Source organism: Ursus maritimus, unplaced genomic scaffold, assembly GCF_017311325.1.
Source record: "Ursus maritimus isolate PB19 unplaced genomic scaffold, ASM1731132v1 scaffold_9, whole genome shotgun sequence".
In the NCBI taxonomy this organism is placed as follows: Eukaryota; Metazoa; Chordata; class Mammalia; order Carnivora; family Ursidae; genus Ursus; species Ursus maritimus.
In genome coordinates, this window is record NW_024427107.1 from 12,355,120 (window position 1) to 12,377,574 (window position 22,455).

At 36.6% G+C, this 22,455-nt stretch overlaps 1 protein-coding gene across 1 annotated transcript in view; it reads left to right on the top strand.

The window, feature by feature from the left end:
* Positions 1 to 22,455, top strand: part of RAB2A (RAB2A, member RAS oncogene family) — an 88,415-nt gene that overhangs the window by 37,532 nt on the left and 28,428 nt on the right. The window contains exons 3-6 of the mRNA XM_040625615.1: positions 3,181 to 3,248; positions 12,656 to 12,738; positions 13,149 to 13,241; positions 22,341 to 22,452. Coding sequence (XP_040481549.1) covers positions 3,181 to 3,248; positions 12,656 to 12,738; positions 13,149 to 13,241; positions 22,341 to 22,452 — 356 coding nt within the window. The remainder of the gene's footprint in view (positions 1 to 3,180; positions 3,249 to 12,655; positions 12,739 to 13,148; positions 13,242 to 22,340; positions 22,453 to 22,455) is intronic.

Here is a 22,455-nt window from a genome sequence, read left to right on the forward strand (position 1 = left end):
AAGTCTCTGTTTTGAACCTCTGTAATGGCTAGGTCCCGGAACAAGTCTGTATGTTCTCCTGCTGGCCTACCTCTGCTCTGTGCTTTGGCAGCCCCCACGATCACCTGGCTCTGATAGGGGGCCCTTTCTCAAACAGGCTGTCATCATTAGTTTATGTGAGTGGTGGTTTAGAAATTTTGGTGTACAGTATGAAATAATAATAATAATAGCTCACACATACTGAGTACTTACTGTATGCCAAACACTGTTGTATCTTGTGTGTAGTAACCCTTTAAAGTAGAAAACTCTTAATCTTAGGAGATGGGTATCTTTAATACCGTTTTACAGATAAGAAAACTATGACACAGAAGAGATTTAACAATTTGCCCAAGGTCCCACAGTTAGTAGGTATTGATCATTGAGTACTCAATAAATGGTTACTCTGCAAGGTTTCAAGTCCTTACTATGAGGGATGATAATCATCTAGAGAGAGTTAAAAAGTATATGTATTTACACTCGGAGTATTTTGTTCTGGAAGGTTGCAAGTGAATAACATATCTGAAGAAATCAGAATCGCTCCCTAACAATGTCAGGTAAATGAGGCCTTCTTTGCATTTGGCTCCACAGACAGTTTCTCTGGCAGCCAAATTGGCTGTTAATTGAAAATGTATCTGGGAAGAGAGCCTCAAGGGCATAGGGGATGATGGTTTATCCCATGAAAAAAAGATAGGGAAAATGGAATTCTCAAGCATATGTATATACTTAAGGAAAAAGATTAAAAATTTTTAATAATGCAGAAGAGAAATAAGGTTTTCGGTTTTTTGTGTGTTACCGAGTCTTAACAGGACATTTAGGTTTAGGTTTTAGTATTTTCTTTTGCCACATAGACTACGAAGGTAAAACCCGCATTGAGCCCAGTTACAAGTAGGTAAATGAGAAAGTGTTATGGTTCTGAAGCTGAAATCAGACGTTTCAAACAATCTTTATTACTTTGAATAAAGAGATAAACATACCAAAACGCAATTGTGCTGAAGTTAAGCAAAAGGGGATATATTAGAATGCCTGGAGTCTTATATAGAACCTGCAGAAGAGGAAACCTTGGACTTCGGAGTGGGCAGGAATAAAGCATCTGAGGGGCCAGGAAGCGGGAGCCATAGCTGCCATCCTACAGCAGCAGAGCTATTCTTGGCCTTTCATCTGCTGGGACAGAATGCATGCCGGTCACTTGTCGTATCTGCGTCCCTCCACTCAAGATGTCAGTTCCCAAGAAGGAGCATCTGCTTGCCTTTGCTGGCCTTGCCTGTCCAAGCTTGGTATCAGTCCAAGGGTCTATTTCTAGTTTTTCGTTGTTGTTTGTTGTTGTTGTTTGTCAGATTTGACATTATGCATTGGGTTGAAATCTTTAGTCCCAGTGAACAATGCAGTTTTGGGTTGTGATTAAAAGCTCACCTATGACAATGAAAGGAAAAACAGGATTTCTCTCTCTATAGTTTGTGGCTAGAAACAATAGAGTCATGAAAAGGCTCTAGCCAGTGAGTTAAATACCTACCTATGTAGGATTTTGTACATTAGTACATTCCTTTTAAATACTGACACCTCAAAGAACATTTGTATAATATTTAGCCACTGGTTTCTCCCCTCAGCTAGTCTCATTTTCATGTCATTAATGGTAAGCTGGTGAATGGTGGTTTGTCTCCCACCCTGTGCCACAGAATACATGTAAATACATGTATGTATATACTTTTATGTATTTGTAATGAATGTATACATAGGTAGATAGAAAAAATGGTTTTATATGGCATAATTTTGGAATTTTGCATTTTTCATTCTAGTACATCATGACTCCTGGGCCTCTCTACCTTTTCTTTATTTCTGAGTCTGAGAAACGTACCATTACTTTTTTGGTATTGACTACGTCCCTAGGATGAAATCAGTATTAAAATGTAGACTAAAATCTTCAAGTTACATATCATGAAAGGACAAATTACCTGTCTATCCCATCCTCCTGATCATGGTTGGGGGAATTACAGGAGATGCTGAAATGGAATTCTGACACTGGGCAGTATGCCCTTCCCTGGGCAACTAGAAGCAGTTTTTCTGCCAGGGTGACATCTGGTTTCTGAGGACCATGTGTGTCTTCCCTTCACCCTGAGTCTGATCTAAATACTGATAGAGCACACTCCAAGCAGTAATGACTTGGTGTAATATAAGTGATAGACTTCTTTCAGAATCTCCTTCACAGCTGTGTGCTGTTCTGAAATTATCCCCTTTTTTTCTTCTCCTCCTGTTTTGATGATTGCTGAGTGCTTTCAAAAAAGATGATAAATGAAGGAAAAAAGCCAAAGTAGTTAACTTATAAGTGTAAAGTATGTACTCCCTTTGACCTGCAATTCTCTTTCCTGTAATTTGCCTAAAATCATAATCATTGGCTGAAAAATGTATGCAGAGAGTTCATTTCAGTTTTAACTACTTAGTGAAAATTTGGGAATGACCTGAATTTGTAGCAACTTAGTAAAGCTGGCTTAATATGCAGCCATCAAAAATAATGGCATAGTTTTATATATTTATTGATTTGTAATGAGATTTGTGATGTGGAATAATGTTTCTGTTATTGACTGAAAAGCAAATTGCAGAGCAGCATTTATATGTTCCCATTTATATAAATTGTATATTTCTGTGTGTATATACAGAATATGCTACCCATGGAGCAGTGTCTAGAAGTATGTTTAAACAGTGGTTATTTCTACTGGGTAGATTTGGAGATTTCTTTTCTAGTTGACAACCCACACTGGGAACCAAAACTGTGACGTTGAAGTGCATTTATCCCTTTCAGTGATTTTTATACCACATTAATAGTTTTTAGGAAATTTTAGTATTTGTTACTAATAATTATTGTTCTTGAATCTCACTTCTAGTTGTTTTTATGTTATTGAGCCTATGAAACAGGAAGACCACAGTTTGTTTTCTAACTGTACTAGACTTGAATATCTTAGTTTTTTAATTGTGTCTTTAGCTTATGCCTTTTAGCACCTTTGCCTTAGATTATGTTTTTTCTAAGGGTAGGAGCGATACTTGTTGAAGTTCATCTGTGTATCACCTGGCATAGTATGTCCTGGAAATAGACATACTTTTTTAAAAAATCCTTAAATATGAAATATAGTCCCTCTAGTTTGTGTAACAAATCATTTTTTGTCTGTTCAGGTGTAGAGTTTGGTGCTCGAATGATAACTATTGATGGGAAACAGATAAAACTTCAGATATGGGATACGGTAAGTATAGTAAATACATTGTATGCCCTCAATAAAGTTGTTTTATGAAAGTACAGTATATGTTTTGTTTTGGTTTAAGGTCATTTTATGCCTGTTATGGTTTGTTGGATACCAACACCCCTGCAGCCATGAGGTGAAATGTAGTGCCAGAAAAGATTAGGTTTCTTTTGTGGTGTTTTTCGGCAGGTGTACCGCAGGTGTTGGGCATTAGCGAACATACCTGAACAAATGCTCAGGCTTTGTGGTCTAAATGGAAATGCTTTAGAAACTATGTTTTTAAGAAAATAAAGCAGCTTATTTAAAGTACATGTACAAGATAAAATATGAATGTAAACACCATGGAGTCACTTGATCAGACAGTTTGTTAATTTTAAAAGTTTGATTTAAAAATAAAAGTTTGAGGGGTGCCTGGGTGGCTCAGTTGGTTAAGTGTCTGCCTTCCGCTCAGGTCATGATCTTGGGATTCTGGGATCGAGCCCCACGTCGGACTCTCAGCTCAGCCAGGAGCCTCCTTCTTCCTCTCAATCTGCCTGTGCACGCTCCCCCTGCCTATGCACACTCACACGAGCTCTCTTCTCTCTCTCTTTGTCAAATAAAATTTTTTTAAATTAAAAATAAAAATATGTTTGATTTAGTCTCAACCACTTGAAGCCACCTTGCTTCTCTCATTCAAATTCATTGAGTGCTATTCCGTGCCATCTTGTATGGCTTTTAATAGCAGTTTGTCATCTGAACCACAGAATAGTACTTGAGTGACTTGTTTTCTCGGTTCTCCCAGCTTAAATGCATAAAAGAGAAGTTACTTTATTACATACAGTGAATGCCTTAAGGTACTGTTTCTCAAACTTTTTAGTCTCAGAATCCCTTTCTTTATACTTCTAAAAAGTAATGAGGACCCCAGAGAGCCTTTGCTTATGTGCCTTATTATAGCTATCAATATTTACCATATTAGAAATCAAAACTGAGGGGAAAAAAACTTTTTTTTTAGAGAGGGGGAGGGAGAAAGGCTGGGAGAGGGGCAGAGGAGGAGGGAGAGAGAATCTCAAGCAGGCTCCCTGCCCAGTGCAGACATTTAAAAAGTAACCATAATGGTGCACCTGGGTGGCTCAGTCAGTTAAGCATCTGCCTTCAGCTCCGATCATGACCCCGGGGTTCTGGGATCAAGTCCCTTGTAGGGCTCCCTGCTCTTTGGGGAGTCTGCTACCCCTCCCACTCTGCCCCTCCCCCCTGCCGTGCACTGATGCACATTTTCTCTCTCTCTCTCTCAAATAAAATCTTTTAAAAAAATAAGCATAAGAAACTCAGTATATGTTAGGATAAGCAAAGCAGTTTTTATGAGAATTGACTATGTTTTTCCAAAACAAAAAATTGACTGTTTTTCCAAAACAAAACTTTATTTTTCTAGTGAGAAATGTCGTTTTGTTACATCTTGAAAAATCTCCTCACTGTCTGCTTAATAGAAAACAGCTTGGATTCTCATATTTGCTTATGCCTTGAGTCTTATGTGTGTTGTTTAGTTGGAGTGTATAAAGAAACCACAACCTCACACAAATAGGTAGCTGGGAAACAGAGGACCTCATGGACTATTAAAGAACTGGGGACTCCGAGGGGTCCTGGGATCACACTTTGAGAACCACTGCTGTAGGGCAATTAAGACTTAATTCTTCACAGATCCCCAGTTGAGAAAGATCAAAAAAGATCACCTGTTATGACCGCATATTCTGTGAACTAGTAAATGAAATATAAAATATGGGGAATTTTATCATTATATACCCCAGTTTTGTTTTGTTTTTTTCTCTTGTCACTCAGTTTTGGTTTCTTACCTGTCACCTATAACAATTATTGAAGGAAGCAACCTTGGACAGTCTCACAGACTGGATTCCCAAGAAGACGAAGCAAGTTGCTGCAGGCTGTTGTGAGACCTAGGTTTCCTGACACTTCCTACGTATCACATAATCGTCCTGAAATGGAAAACCCTAAATCTCTGTCTTGCTCTGTCCCAGTTATACATTGGACTCTAGGTTCTTGTGGTTTCTTAGCTCTTCTTTTTAAGTGAAGGTTTATGCTTTTACTGTTTCTTAGGTGCCCCCCCACCCAGAGCCTGTAGTGTCATAACCTTTTTGATTTATATTCTCTCAGGCAATATTATTTCAAAACTGCATGGAAAAGAGAAAAATGAAACATGCAAAGCCCCTTCCTTCCTAGAGATTTAAAATTAACGCTCTCCAGCTAAAAGGAAGTATTTTCTACTTCTATATTAAAATAGTTTACTCTTCTTTTTCAGAACTGAATTTTTTGCATTAGCTACGTTGCTTTCTTAGCTAATAAACTCATGCAGCACAGTGTAAGTGTGAACCAGCCTACTTGCTGTTCTATAATAAACACGTTTTTCATACCTTGTACTGTGCATGAATACTTGCTTTGCTTAAAGTACTTTACCCCCTTTTCCCATTTAAGACCAGCTCAGATGTCAACTGTTGTGGAGCCTTTCTGACACCCATGGGATAGGTGATTCTCCCCATAGTATTTTATGCATGTTTCTGTTAGAGCTCTGATCCTGTTGTTACTATAGTTGTTTGTTTACCCTCCTCAGAATAATTATGAGGGAAAGGACCATCTGTACTATACTCAACTTTGTGTCTTAGATTCATAGATGATTGACTGATGCAATATTTGGTAAATTTTGTTGAATAAATGAGTGTAAACCTCTCATTCTAAGCAGCTTGTAGGATCACTGGATATGTTCAAGAGATATCATTACTGAAGTACATAGTTCCAAAGGGGAGATTGATATTGTAATGAGAATTATGTGACATTAGAGGAACAAACCACTTCACTGTAGTTTATTCTGGTGTATTCAATTGTTCTTCTGTCCTTAAGGTATTCTCTTAAATAGTCCCCTGCCCTCCAGTTTTTGAAACTTGAACAAATCATTCATTCCCCAGTTGTTTCTTTTGTAGGTTAACTAGTCCTGCCTTTTTTCCCCCTTAGCTTATGAGTTGATTATTTTATACTGCAGTGATCTTTCAGAAGAAATCTGTAGTAATTACTTATTTTGGACCAGTATGAAAGGGAAATAGAAACAAACAAAAACCTTGTTCACACTTCCTCTATAAAGGCAGAGGAATAGTCTTCTCTCCTCTGTATCTTAAAGAGAGAGACTGGTACCTTTGAAGACATCATGACTCCCAAAAAAGAATTCTGAGGCTTCCGCATGGACGGTACTAGGAACACAGTAGCCTGTTTCAGATTTTAAGGAATGTTCAAAACAAGTCTGTTAACTTATTACTTTTAAAAGCTACTTCTTGAGTCTCTGCCTTAGAGGTTTGCCTGTTATTGTTATTGGTTTTCTTCTTGCTTTCACCTAACTTGCAAAACTCTAATAGACATTCTCTGACACACATTAAGGTTGGTTCCACACTTCGTTTTATATCCGAGTGGAACATGGTTTCCCATATCATTGATGTTTTGCTGTGTGTCTATACATTTGGATAGGAAACTACATTTTTAGTAGCAAGGATCATGTCTTTTCCTGGCCCAGGACATTTACAAAACCATCCTAGGCTCCTTCAGGCAAAAATTTGCCAAATACAGTTATTTGTTTCATCAGCCTTAAAGAAATGATTTTTCTCCCCAGTGACTAAGTCCCAGTATCTTAGGATGTTTATCATCCATTGTATATCCATTTGCATTCACAGAAAATAAAAATAAGGAGTTTTCCTTGCAAAATTTCCACATCCAACATCCAGCATGTTTTCTTTGTTTTGAATATGGTAAGTATAGTTGCCATCAGATAACTCCCGGGAGGCCTTGCGGCAAGCAGTGGTAACAGTTTATCGGTGCCTCCCCTAAAGCACTTTCCTTTGGCCCTGTGTGACTTATTTCTTTTGTCAGAAGTCAGATATGTGATATTCTTAGTCTCTGTCAGGGTGAGTCAAAGAAGAAAACAAGTTGCTCCCAGTTCTTATTCCTTGACTGATGGAAGGAGGGCATAAGAAGTCCATTCTCACTCTTAGACTCTCATCTAGCCTTTACCCACCTTTTTTTAATTCTTATTCCTCTTTTTGTTTTTTGTCAGATTTTCAGGTGCCTTCCCAGTATATCCAAATAAATTTTATTCTCTCCCCCCAGATTTATAGTATGGATGTTTTAAAAGTCCATGTTTCTGTTTAACTTCCCTCAAAATATTTTAGATTGACTAATATTTTCCCCTCAAATAAGACATTGAAACTGTGTAAAAAAAAAAACACTCATGAGCAGCCTACATGCTGAAAGTACCTTTTTCAGCAAATCACAGGCATTTTTCTCCTTTGTAAAATGTGTCCATTTATACCCAACTTCTTACACCAAACAATGGGCGTTTTTATATATCAGTGGAGTGGTAAGGAGATGACCAGAATTCAGTAGAACCAGGGAAGGGGCCTGGAACCAAGCACCAGGACACAGTTCTGCCTCTGGCACTCCTCTCCACCCCCATGCCCACAAGCCCAGGAGTGGAGAGGCTTTTGTCTCCTGTGGCTGCTGTTCACCAGCCTTCTCTTGAACAACTACAGGGACAGGGAACTCTGTTAGACATTCCATTCTACGTTAATGTTTACTTCCCACCTATGGTCTCCAGTTTCTTTTATATGGCAGTGTTAAAAGAATCTGAAATCCTCTCTTTTTCAAAGTAAATATGCTTAATTTTTAAAAGAATTTAACTTCTCTCTTCTTTTCTAGATATTTACAATCCTGTTTCTCTTCTCAGAGTGATCTACTTTTGTTTCTGCGGGAGTCTCCCTTAGAAAGCCTAGACTTAAATAGTACCAGGTTGACTTTTTCTCTGGCCTTACTGTGAACCACAGGCAGCCTAAAAGTCACTTTGATTTTTACTAATGTTACTGTCATCCAAAACAAGTCTTGTTCATGTGTGTAGATTTCAAAATCATTTTTCCTGAGTGATAGCAGTTCATTGATCACAGAGCTAGATGTTTAAGTTGAATCTTTAGTAAAGTACCTGAGATTTCATTCTTGGGCACTGGACCACTTATTTGGCTACTTAGAAATCCTTTTCTTCTTTTTGGTTCTTGGCTGGGTTCTGTATAGCTGGAATTGTTAGATAAATCATTAACAATGAAAAGAGAGGTATTACTATAATATTGATTCTCACAAATCTTAATTTTCTAACTTTATTGGCCCTTTGGAATCAGTCAGGATAACATAATGTGAGTGCCTGCTGTATGTACTTCAGTATTCTGAGTTAGGCTATCCCTCAAAGAGAACTAAAAGAGGGAACAAGACCAGCATTTGAGCAGTGTGTACCTTTTATATAATCAGTAGTACTGGAACCAAATGATCACATGGAAGTGCTCTTAGGTATGTGAGGAGAAATGGGTAACTACGGGCTGTGGTAGACAAGTTTCCTAGCTTTGTGAGAGAATCAGGGCATTTGAACAGGTCCTCAAGGAAAAGGGAAATGGGGTAGATGGAGGAAAATAGTTCTTCAGGCAGAGTTACACAGGAATACAAAAGCAGGAATATTCAGAGTACAGGCAGGCTATCGGTAGGAAAACAAATTGGCTGAATGAACAAGACTTTATTGAATAAGAAGATAAAGTTCTAGAGAAACAAATAGAGATCAGATTCCCAAGAGCTTAAGACTTAAAACCAGGGTATTTAGAAATATTTCAGCAGTATCTTACTGTGCGAAAAGTTGTATGTTATGAAGGTAACAGGAGAGGAAGAGGAGTTAAATTCCCAGCCAGTTTACCAGAAAAATTGTTGGCGATGGAAAGACTCAGGCACATGGGGAATCGAAATTGGGGGATCTCTTTCTGGCAGTTGGAAATCACTTTTAAAGGTATAGGCTAGGGGTGCCTGGCTGACTCAGCCAGTAGAGCATGGTACTCTTGATCTTGGGGTCATGAGTTCAAGTCCCAAGTTAGGGGTAGATTGTACTAAATAAATAAGCAAGCAAGAAAATGATGGGTTAAATAATCAAGTTTATTTGATTTAGCAGTCCTCACATGGAAAACGAAGGTCTGTAAAGCTTTTTCACAGAGATTTTGTGATTCTGATTTACTGAAAATGAGCATGTTCCGTTATCTGGCAAGGCTGATATCTGGGTATCTTGCTGATTTTTTACAGGACTCAAAGAGTTATTTTGTGAGCTGGTAAGCTCACGATCCACTGTGGTCACTCCTGACGAGGTTTTTCTGGTGCTGTTCACTTAGCCAGTTATTCTCGGTTCTTTAAATGCGTTTTTCTTTAATACCCTTAGCTACTATCTGAAATCCCTTACTGCAAATAATTCTATATACTGTTCAGTTTCAAGCTTCTAAAATCTCTTTAAGCCAACACCTTATAATGAAGAGAGTCAAAAATAACATCTGTATTTCCTAAGTTAACTTTCTTTTTCATGGAAAACGTTATAGGTTAACCAGCATTTGGACGTACTTATATTAACCTTTTTTTAAAAAAAACTAGATTGCTTTAACATGCTCAAGATAATTAACATTGGACTAGCTTTATGCAGTTGTTGCTTAACAGTTCCTGTATGGTTAAAGAAGCCATAGTAAAAAACTTAATTGGGCAAGATTTGTTTCATGGCTATCAATACCGTTAACAGAGAGACTAAGCCAACGTGTGGGGTGTCATTCTCACCAGGCAGAACTCAAGAACTCAGAAACTATTTTGAATACTGATCTTTGCTTACTATAAAGTAATCATAGATTTTAAGATGTGTGGTTATGTTCATAGACTTCACTTGGAAAGTTTGGATTTTTGTTTGCTCGAGTTTTTGTTTAATTTGTAATGGTAGGCAAAACCAGATTGAATGGATTCAGTTTAAAGTGATCCATTATACAGTATATCCATATTATAACATGTTCTTGGTAAAATAATACAGGAGGAATGAGAATGGTGTATAGACATGTGCTGTTCTCCTTTTTAAAAATCTGGGGGCGCCTGGGTGGCTCAGTCGTTAAGCGTCTGCCTTCGGCTCAGGGCGTGATCCCGGTGTTCTGGGATCGAGCCCCACGTCAGGCTCCTCCGCTGGGAGCCTGCTTCTTCCTCTCCCACTCCCCCTGCTTGTGTTCCCTCTCTCGCTGGCTGTCTCTCTCTCTGTCAAATAAATAAATAAAATCTTTTTTAAAAAAAATCTGTTTTCCTGGGACGCCTGGGTGGCTCAGTCGGTTAAGCGTCTGCCTTCGGCTCAGGTCATGATCCCAGGACCAAGTCCCGTATTGGGCTCCCTGCTCAGTGGGGAGCCTGCTTCTCCCTCTGTCTGCTGCCCCCCCACCACTTGTGCTCTCACTCTCTCTGACAAATAAATAAAATCTTAAAAATAAATAATAATCTGTTTTCCCTTTTACTGTTTTTTTTTAATCTGAGCTTTTAAATTGTACAGTGATGTTCCTCTCGACAGTATATTAATTTAACTCATCCCACAGAATGTCCTTGCAAGATTGTTTTAAAGGACTTTTGCCTTTTCTCAATATTTAGAGCTCTAAACCTAATTACTAACTAAAGAAAACATTATCTTTTTTGTATTATTACGAAGACTCCTTCATTGGTATATATAATTCACAGTGAAATAAATCTAAAAATGTAGTCCTTAGTTTTCAACCGTGCTAAGCAGTTAAAAAAGAAATTCCCATAATGCTTACATTTTGAACTTGGACTTATTAAAAAAACTTTTTTGGAAAGATACATCTCAATGAATTATATAAAAATAATTTTAATGAAATTTCATGCTTCCAGCTAGTATCGTCTAATGTTTTAACCTCAAACTATGTGAAATGAGTTGGTTATTTGTACAGTTCTTTTGTGTGGTGGCTTTCTCAGTATTCAGTTTAGCGTAAGACATTATTCGAAGTGCCAGAATTGCTTGCAAGTTACCAAGAGAGAGCCTAATCTTTAGTTTCCACATAAGAGAAGTTATTTTTACTGAATCTTAGCATGTTAAGATTTACTGATGTCCTAAAAAACAAAATGACTATTTCGTGCACTTGATTAAGATATTAGGTTCATTCTTTCATTGGTAAGGCTTTGTCTGCATGCCTGCTGTGTGCCAGACCCAGTGCTAGGCACTGGGGGTGGGGGCCATGGGAGGGAGGGAGTATATTGCGAGGGCCGAGAAGAACAAGGAATTACAGTGTGGGGTGTTAGAACAAGGCAGAACTTGAGCTGTCTGTGTGAATTCTGAGGGCTGGAAGGGCTTTGTAGTTACACTGAAAGATTAAAACTCAGCATACAAACATGAATATTTTCCAGGTTAGTAGATATTGAATACAAAGATTGTGAAAACTGACGTAGCGTTTACTTAATTTACATCCTTACTTTTTCTCAAAAGTAGAGAAGTGATTAAAAATGCAAAAGTATTTTTAATAAGAACCGTCTCAATTTTAAACTCAGAGGCAATACGTATATCCCTCACCAGCCTTTTTTTAAATAATTTTTATTTTGTTATATTAGTCACCGTACAGTACATCCCCAGTTTTTGGTTCATTATTTGCGTGTAACACCCAGTGCTCCATGCAATACGTGCCCTCCTTAATACCCATCACCGGCCTATCCCAATCCCTCACTCCCATCCCCTCTGAAGCCCTCAGTTTGTTTCCCAGAGTCCACAGTCTCTCATCCTCACTAGCCTTCTTAAAAACCAGAACATTAGTGCCACCAGTAAAAGAGAGAAATTAACTAATTTTGCATAATCTCTGAAGTCTGTTTTCACAAGTGGATATAAAGATGACTTCTACATCCTGTTGCCATTTGACAAGCATTATATATCACATACAGAGGAAATTGATTAAGTGTGGAGAAAAAATTATATAAATTAAATTCAGAACCATTTTCTGTTTTTCATAATAAAATGATTGCTCAAAGAATTCCATCTGATGACTGTTGAAAGCTCACTGCAGTTTATGATATAACTGATAAAATCTGCATCCTTGGCCTTCCAACAACCTTTACACCAGCAGATGGTGGGCGTAAAGATGTCATTCATCATTTATTTACAATGGACTTTATTTATTCTAGTGTCAACAGCTGCCCCAGGGAGTGGGTTATTGAATTCAAATGTGAGGCTCTGGGTTATTTGCTTCCTTTCAAATTTGTCTTCAGAGCTTAGTTGCTAGGAGTCCATTCTGTGTTCTAATAATGATTCATGTATTGTGAAGCCATTCAGTAAATTGGGTTGTCAGGGATTGCCAAAAAAGGTTTAGAGGTCTTGTTTGGGGTGGGGGGGTGCATGTGCGTCTGGTTGACTTGAGCGATAGTGGTATTTTGTGACTTTTTCCTAAGACTGGTGAAGTTTTCTTTCTCTTTACGTGCTCATTCCCTATTTGCCCGTATTCTATATATGAATAAAAAGAAAATGTAGATGACAATTTATTAAAGAAAACTCTCAACCTTTTCTTTCCTCACAGGCAGGGCAAGAGTCCTTTCGTTCCATCACAAGGTCATATTACAGAGGTGCAGCAGGGGCTTTACTAGTGTATGATATTACAAGGTGAGAACTTGGAAATGTATCCATTCTTTTGGTCAATGCAGAGACTTTCCCTAAGTAAACATGATTGCCAGTTATGAAAGTATGGTTTTGCCTTTATTCCCTGGCTATTTGACTTTAAAACTTGTGTGTCTTTAATTAAATTTAAATTTACTACAGAGACCTGCACCGAAATTATTTTCTTATATAAATAAGTACCCCCAAGTTAATCAATTTGGTAATACTATTTATACATTGGAATTTTCCAAAGTAAGGTTACATTTAATTTCCAGATACTCTACTTGAGATCTGTTTCTCATTACGTAAGTGGATATGGCTAAAAATAGTTATCTTTAATGGAATGTATATTGTTCATTGTACACTACTAGGGGAAACACTTTGAAAATAGTAATCAAATTTTCTTTTATATTTAGGAGAGATACATTCAACCACTTGACAACCTGGTTAGAGGATGCCCGCCAGCATTCCAATTCCAACATGGTCATTATGCTTATTGGAAATAAAAGGTAAAAAGACTAAAGCTTTTTTGCATTAATGATGAAGGCTGTGGATAGCTGTTTATGCAATAACTGCTTATCTTATGTGTTTGTCCAAATGTGAGTTATTGATTTCTTAAATTACAAGATTTTGAAAATTCTAAGATGTTTCTTTTAGTTTTTAAAATACAGATAATAAGCATGGTTGGAAATCGTTATCGTCATCATCATGATTATTGTAAGAAATAGTTTTTCTTGGAAGGCAAACTTGAAAGAATAATCTGAAGGAAGTTCATCTGATTAGTAATTGAAAGAAAACCCACTGATTTATTAGGGGGATAGGTTACTGTTAAATATTATCCAAATTATTTTAAATACTTCACAGTAGAAATATGTGTGCAGAACTCAGAAATATTTTTTCACTTTTTTTATGACTTACTGTGCATTACGAGTTCGTGCAATACATCTCTTAATCAGGTTTATTTCCACTTACACATTTTTAATATTGTTTAGTAGTACTTTTAAGCTTTTGTCTAAGGCTTTATTTTCATGTCATCCTAATGTTGGTTTTTTTATCTTCATTTTATAACTCTAGGGAAAATTATTTGCAATGAATGTCCTTGTGCTCTGCATTTAAAATAATAGTACACGAGAAAACAGTTTTTTGACCATCGTTTCTCCAGATTTTAAAGAGTGTAGGAAAGTTTTCGCTAATTTTAGTCTAAAATTACAGTGGCAGCAAATAAAATTCACACTTTTAAGTGTTCATACTTTTATCTTACCAGTGTTTTCCTTGTGTCTGAAACATGGTGGGTAGCATCTTAGTGATGACTCAAAATTGGTTGTTGCCCATGAGGACCTTATAGTCCCAGTATGAAAAAGAAAGGCATGATATGTACAAAGGTTTTTCTTACTACAAAATGAAATGATAATTACGTGATGTGATCGAGGTGCTAGCTAAGGCCTGTGGCAGTAATCATATTGTGTTATATAAATGTATCAAATCAACACATTGTATACCTTAAATTTAACACAGTGTTATATGTCAGTTGTATCTCAATAAAAAAAAAAAACCAATCCCTGGGATGCTTGGATGACTCAGTCAGTTAAGTGTCTGCCTTCGGTTCAGGTTTGATCCCAGGGTTGTGGGATCAGGTCCCGCATCGGGCTCCCTACTCAGTGCTTCTCCCTCTCCTTCTGCCCCTCCCCCCAGCTTGTGCCCCCCCCAATCTCTCTCAAACAAATAAATAAAATCTTTAAAAATAAATCAATAATCCCTAAATAATTTTTAAGAAACTATTTTTTTCACAGCTATTTGATCCCCCAGCTCTAAGTTATAGTTACCATGGTCTTCCTAAACTTCCTGTGTGAGATGACTGCTTTCTTAACTGTAGAGTCCTTCAGTCAAAAAAAATAAAACAAAACAATACCCTAAATTAATGGAGGGATATACTGTATTCATTGACTGGAAAACTAAATATTTTTAAGATGGCAGGTATTCCCAGATTGACCTAAAGATTCATTAAAATCCCAATCAAAATTCTTTAGGTTTTTTTTAAGGAGGTAAAAATTAACAAGCTGTTTTTTAAAATTTGTATGAAAATGCAAAGGTCATAGCAAAGTTGGGGAATTTACTGGTTTCACTATACTGATTTCAAGATTTATTACAAGGTACTGTAATCAGTTTAGTCTGGTTTTAGCATAGATAGACATAGATCAGTGGAACAGAGTAAGAAGTCCAGAAGTAGATTCATACATTTATATACATAGTTAATTTTTTGACAAAGGTGCCAGGGCAGTTCAGTGGGAAAAGGATGATCTTTTCATCAAATGATGCTGGAACAATTGAATAGCCATGTATCAAAACATGAACCTTGACCCTTACCTCACACCATATACAAAAGTTAACTTGAAGTGGATTATGGACCTAAAGGTAAGAGATAAAAATATTTTTAAATTTTAGAAGAAAACAGTTTTAGTGACTCTTGTTTTGCCAAACATTTTTTTTCTTTCAAGATTTTGTTTAAATTCAAGTTAGTTAACATACAGTGTAGTATTACTTTCAGTGGTAGAATTTGGTGATTCATCATTTGCATGTAACACCCAGTGCTCATTACAAGTGCCCTCCATACTGCCCATCACGCATTTACCCCATCCCCCCACCTGCCTCTGGTCCAGCTACCCTCAGTTTGTTCCCTGTAGTTAAGAGTCCCTTATGGCTTGCCTTCCTCTCTGTTTTTATCTTACTTTTTTTTTCCTTTCCTTCCCCTATGTTCATCTATTTGGTTTCTTTAATTCCACATATGAGTGAAATCATATGGTATTTGTCTTTGAATGACTTATTTCACTTAGCATAATGCCTTCTAGTTCCATTCATGTCGTTGCAAATGGCAAGATTTTGTTCTTTTTGATGGCTGAGTGATATTCCATTGTATATATATGTACCACATCTTCTTTATTCATTTGTCCATCAGTGGACATCTGGGCTCTTTCCATATTTTGGCTCTTATGGACATTGCCTCTGTAAACATTGGGGTGCATATGCCCCTTCGAATCACTGTATCCTTTGGATAAGTACCTAGTAGTATAATTGCTGGGTCATAGGGTAGTTCTATTTTTAACTTTTTGAGGAACCTCTATACTATTTTCCAGAGTGACTGTACCAGTTTGCATTCCCACCAACAGTATGAGAGGTTTCTGCTTTCTCTGCATCCTCGCCAACATCCATTATTTCCTGAGTTGTTAATTTTAGCCATTCTGACTGGTGTGAGGTAGTGTTTCATTGTGGGGTTTTTGTTTTTCTTTGTCTAGATTTTCTTTATTTATTTGAGAGAGAGCAGGGGGAGGGGCAGAAAGAGAGGGAGAAGCAGACCGCCTGCTGAGCAGGGAACCCAACATGGGGCTTGATCCCAGGACCCTGAGACCATGACCTGAGCTGAAGGCAGATGCTTAACCAACTGAGCCACCCAGGCACCCCCTTATTGTGGTATTAATTTGTATTGCCCTGACGATGAGTGATGTTGAGCGTTTTTTCATGTGTCTGTTAACCATTTGTATGTCTTCTTTTGAGAAATGTCTGTTCATGTCTTCTGCCCATTTTGTAACCGGATTGTTTATTTTTTGGGTATTGAGTTTGGTAAGTTCTTTATAGATTTTAGGTACTAACCCTTTATCTGATATGTCATTTGCAAATATCTTCTTCCATTCCATTGGTTGCCTTTTAGTCTTGTTGATTCGTCAAACATTTTTTAAATGGGACAGAAAAAAGGCGTAAAAGGGGAAAACAACAACAACAACAACTGTATACTTGGTCCTTGAACAACACACAGTCGAAAATTTGCATGTAACTTTGATTCCCCAAAAACTTAACTGCTAATAGGCTACTGTTGACTTGAAGCCTAAGCCTAAATTCTACCACTGAAAGTAATACTACACTGTATGTTAACTAACTTGAATTTAAACAAAATCTTGAAAGAAAAAAAATGTTTGGCAAAACAAGAGTCACTAAAATTGTTTTCTTCTAAAATTTAAAAATATTTTTATCTCTTACCTTTAGGTCCATAATCCACTTCAAGTTAACTTTTGTATATGCTAATAGCCTAAGTTGACTTGAAGCAAATAGTCGATTAACACATATTTGTATATGTCTTATATATTGTGTTCTTACAATAAAATAAGCTAGAGAAAAAGAAAATGTTATTAAGAACATCATAAGGGAGAAAAAATACATTTGCAGTACTATACTGTAAATTGCGGGGGGAGGAGGGGCAGAAGGAGAGAGAATCTTAAGCAGGTTCCACACCCAGCATGGAGCCTTATGCAGGGCTCAATCTTACAAACCAGAGATCATGACTTGAGGCGAAGTCAAGAGTCAGACACTTAACCAACTGAGCCACACAGGCACTCCCCTGTACCATACTGTATTTATTGAAAAAAATTCACACGTAAATGGACCCTTGCAGTTCAAACCCATGTTGTTGAAGGTTCAAATTCAACAAAATTGAAAACTTTTGCTCTTCAAAAAAAAAAGTTTCAAGGATGAAAGGGAAGCTACAGACTAGGAGAAAATATCATAACATAAAACCTGTATCCAACAAAACGTTTGTATCTAGAATATATGAAGAATTGTTACAATTCATTAATAAAAAGACAGCCCAGTTTTTTTAAATGAGCAAAAGATCTGAACCAGCACTTTACTAAAGAAGATGTGTACTGTTGGCAAGTAAGCACATAAAAAATATTTAACACCACAAACATGAGGGAGACGCACATTAAAACCTCAGTGATGGGGTGCCTGGGTGGCTCACTTGGTTAAGCATCTGACATCGGCTCAGGTCATGATCCTGGAGTCCCCAGGTCAAGCACCTGCATCGGGCTCCCTGCTTCTCCCTCTCCTTCTGCCCCTCCCCCCACTAGTGTTCTCTCTCTCACTCAAATAAATAAATAAAATCTTAAAAAAAAAATAAAACCTCAATGATATATATACCATTACATACTCACTAAAATAGGTAAAATTAAAAAGATTAACATACTGAGTGTTGGCAAGGATGTAGAACTGAAACCCTTATACTGCTTTTGGGAATGTAAAATGATAGAACCACATCGCAGAACAATTTGGTGGTGTCTTTAGAAAGTAAACATACATCTAACATACTACATTCCATTCCTAGGTATTTATCCAACATAAACATGTTCTCATAGGGCCAAAGAATTATACACAAATATTCTACCAGCTTTATCTGTAATAGCCCAAAAGTGGGAAACAACCCACATTTCAAATAATAAGTGAATGGGTGAATTGTGATAGAGTCATACAATGGAATACCACTCAGCAATAAAGAATTAGAATGAGCTACTGATATGTATAACAAAGTGGATGAATCTCAAAATAATTATGCTGAGTGAAAAAACCCAGACAGAAATGAAGACATATCATTTGATTCCATTTATGTAAAATCCTGGAAAATGCAGAAAGCAGACCATTAGTTGCCTGGGGTAAAGTGAGAGAAAAGAGGATGGATTACAGCGGGGTATGAGGAGACCTACGGGAGGAGAATGGCTTCACAGGTAAACATGTCAGACTCAACATTTTATATTAAATGTGCAGTTTCTTTTATGTCAATTATACTACAATAAAGCTGTAAAAATAGTAAGATAGCAAATAGCGTTTTACTGTATAGATTTAGTTTTAGAAAGTTGTTTTAATAGAAATCTAAGTTTGCTGTTAAGAGAAAATATTTACTTAAGTGATGTTTCAATTGTAAAAGGCCAATTATTCATTACTTCTTTGTAAGTGGAAATATCTATCATCTTGGCCTTTGCTCAAGGCCTTTCATGGTTGTTCTTTCCTCATTTAAATTCTCTCTCTAAACCTTTTAAGATTAAGGCTATTGTAGGGNTTTAGCCTTTGTGATATAGAAGTATTCATGCTACCATTCAGTGGTGATGTGTGAAATCATAAGAGAATATTTGGAGAATAAAGAGAATTTTCATACTTTTAATCTTACCAGTGTTTTCCTTGTGTCTCAAACATGGTGGGTGGCAACTTACTGATGGCTTAAATTCTGTTCCTGCCCATGAGGAGCTTATAGTCTACATGTAAAAAGAAAAAGCATATGATATACAAGAGGTGTTTCTAATGATTATAGGTGGGTGGTCCTTATAATTAAGAGTATAGTAGCTATGGAAAGACATTTTAAGGAAGAAACTAGGATAAGGGAACAAAGAATGTATGACATGCAAAGAGTGAATGGGAATGAACAGAGATAAATGAGGTGATTATTATTAGATGAGGTGAATTGGGGTAGACATGGAAACAGGGAATAGGCAATTTTTGAATTAGATGCATTAAGCAGTAGGGAGCCAGTGAAGGGATTTGAGAAGGGCAGTGACCTAGTCAGAGTGACAGATGACACAAATTTTTCTTACTATGGCATTTTAAATTGGTTGTACAAGAAAGAAGATGCAGAGTCTACAAAGATGAAAAATTCTTAATAGTCAAGGATTATTATACAAACCCTAAACAAAAAGGGGGTGTGAATTAAGAGAAGGTTTAGGAAAGAAGGATAATTAAGTAATGAAAACAGTTCAAATGTTTTATGATTTTTATGCCTGGAAAACTGAGGAAACAACCAAAGTAATGAAGGATATGATAAAAAAAAAAAAAATTATGCATCCTAAATTGCCACTTCCTTTTTTTGTTTGTTTTTGAACACTCCCTCAAAGGTACAGGTCTTTAACCCTCTTTGCTAAGATAACATTTGCAAATGCAAATGTAATCAGAAATAATGGTATGGAAAACAGAGTAATTTTATCCCCAAATAAGGTATTGTTTAAATAAGATATGGCATATGCTTAAAATAGGATAAAGGGTACTTAAAGGGAGAGGTGTTTCCTTGAAGATTTTGTGTAATTGAAAGCTAATTTTCCCTTAAGAATGACTATCAGATAAGGGGGCTGAATTCCAGGAGCATGTTACCGCTCGCTGTTGCTAGCGTTTTCCCCCCCATTTTGTATTCCTACTAGAATATAAGCTCCTTGAGGCCTGTGGGGGTGTGGGATTTTTGTCTATTTTGCTGAGTGGTCTGTCCCCAGATGTAGGAAAGGGCTTGGCACACAGGAGGCCCTCAGATTATAGTTGGGTGTGTTATCCCTGCCTATGCTATAATATTTGTAAGCTTAGTTTGCCTTCCTTTTTGTTCTCATCTTACCACTAATATTTCATAGCATGGACATCGAAAGAGCATGTCACATATTTGCAGTTCCCTTTGTAGTAGTTTATATCAAACTTTCTAACATTTCAGAGTTTTAGTAGTGTTTTTTGAGTGCTTGCACCACTAAATGCTTAGACATTTTATAAATTGTAAATTATTTTTAAAGTACAACAACTGTGAAAGTTTTAAAATCACTCAGAAGTTTCAATTATGTAAACAGCGGTTACTGATTGAGCTAAGTGACAACTTTGTAAACATAATTGACAACTTATCTGGTCAGCCAGCTTAAAAGCTATCCAATTCCTGGTGAATTTTGTAAAGTTAAAACAGTGATATGACTTAACATTAGGTGGATGAGACTTTAACATCTTTGTTTTGTTTACTCTAATATGTATGATGTACGTTTGCATAAAATACCACTATTCTTTACAATCAGTAAAAGTAATATTGTAAAAGACTGCAAAATGGGAGAATGATCCACAAAATACAGTAAGTGAAAAAAAAGGCAAAATACAGTAGTGGGTATGAGCATCGTCCAGTAGGAAGAAATAGACAGTAATAAAGGAGTAATATAGAATTGTATTCAAGATGTTAATTACCTGTGGAAATTGAAATTATGGGTAATTTTTTTCTTTGTATTTTTCCATATTTGACAAAAACGTCCTCAATTATTATCAGAAAAAGTAATCCTTATATAGCATGGTGATCTGGGTGGTGATGCTACCTCCTCCATCAGCTCTTCCTAGACTGTGAACTTGGTTGCTTTACCTGCCCTCTTTGTTCCTCCATTTCCTCATCTGTCAAGTGCATTAAATGAGATAATCCATGTAAAACACCTCACAGTACTGGGTTTATACTGTGTTACTCATCATCCAAGGAAATGATAAAGTGAATTGTGATGGGATATTATTAATTAGTCACTAAAAATTGTGTTTGTGGAAAAGATACAATGATACAGATTCTAATATTAAGTGAAGAAAAGTTCACTGAGTCATGGCACATATACACCAAATACTGTACTTGGAAAATACAGTACTTTGTAACATTTCACTACGCTGGAAAAGTTTTGGCACATGTACACCAAAAAATGTATACATTTTTATGGTAACGTCGTTTATAATAAAAATTATAAATAACTTTTTCAAATGAAAAATTAAAAATAGTGTTGTGCTCATTCAGTAGACTATATAATATAGCAATAAAACATTAAGAAACTAGATCTACATATATTATGTCAATGAATCCAAAAAACATCATGTTGACCAAAATTAACAAGTTGTAGAATGATCACTACATCTGAATTTTTTTAATGTGCAAAAACCCTTTACTGTATGGCTATAAACGTGTATACATATAAAAAACATGCATGAGAGTGAAAACACCAAATACAGAGAAGTGGTTACTTTTGGAGGTGAAAGGAAAAAAGGAGATCAGGAACAGAAAGGTGCACAAGAAGTGAATCAACTGTAACTTGATTTTATTTCTCAGCAGTGAAGAAATCTGATATAAATGTGTCAAAATAATGTCAGGGCTTGATGCAAGTACATGGGTATTCTATTCTCCATCCTTTTCTATATGCTTAAAATATTTTATAATAGTAAAAAAACACTTTATAATAAAGTTTTAAAATTTTTACAGTAAAATACCGAACTTCTAATTTAGATTTTTTTTTTTTTTTTTAGATTTTTATTTATTTATTCGACAGAGATAGAGACAGCCAGCGAGAGAGGGGACACAAGCAGGGGGAGTGGGAGAGGAAGAAGCAGGCTCATAGCGGAGGAGCCTGATCTGGGGCTCGATCCCAGAACGCTGGGATCACGCCCTGAGCCGAAGGCAGACGCTTAACCGCTGTGCCACCCAGGAGCCCCTAATTTAGACTTTTGTTTCTCTCTCCCTTTTTCTATGAACAGTTTTACTAGGAGTTAAACCAAGTAACAATAATCTAATTAATGTGTCTTTAGTACTTTGGATTTTATTAAGCAATTTCCTAGAGTTTCCGGAAATTATGTGATTTATTTTAAATCACATTCATAGAAACTCAGTCTGACTGAAAGATTAGACTGGTGTAGCTCTACTCTCTTGAATTATTTTGAGTAAAATGGTTCCCTTCTTTGGGAACACACTGTACTCAAGAGCAGGGTGTTGGGTAGATGTTCCATTTAGGTTTCTCTTACTTCTAGTGCTGTAGGACTCTAACTCAGAATCTTCTCCTGTTGGATCATTTGTTCCTTGAAACTAGGTACTGTGTTCTAGCCATTTGACCTTCATAATACCTGGAATAATGCAGTTGATTATTATGTGTTAAAAATTAATTGAAAGAATAGCACAATTTTTAATCTTTTGGTACACTTTCCACAGATACCTCTGTTTATACTGTGTTGGTTAATAATATGGCCTTTTTATTTCCTATATTTAGTGATTTAGAATCTAGAAGAGAAGTAAAAAAAGAAGAAGGCGAAGCTTTTGCGCGAGAACATGGACTTATCTTCATGGAAACTTCTGCTAAGACTGCTTCCAATGTAGAAGAGGTA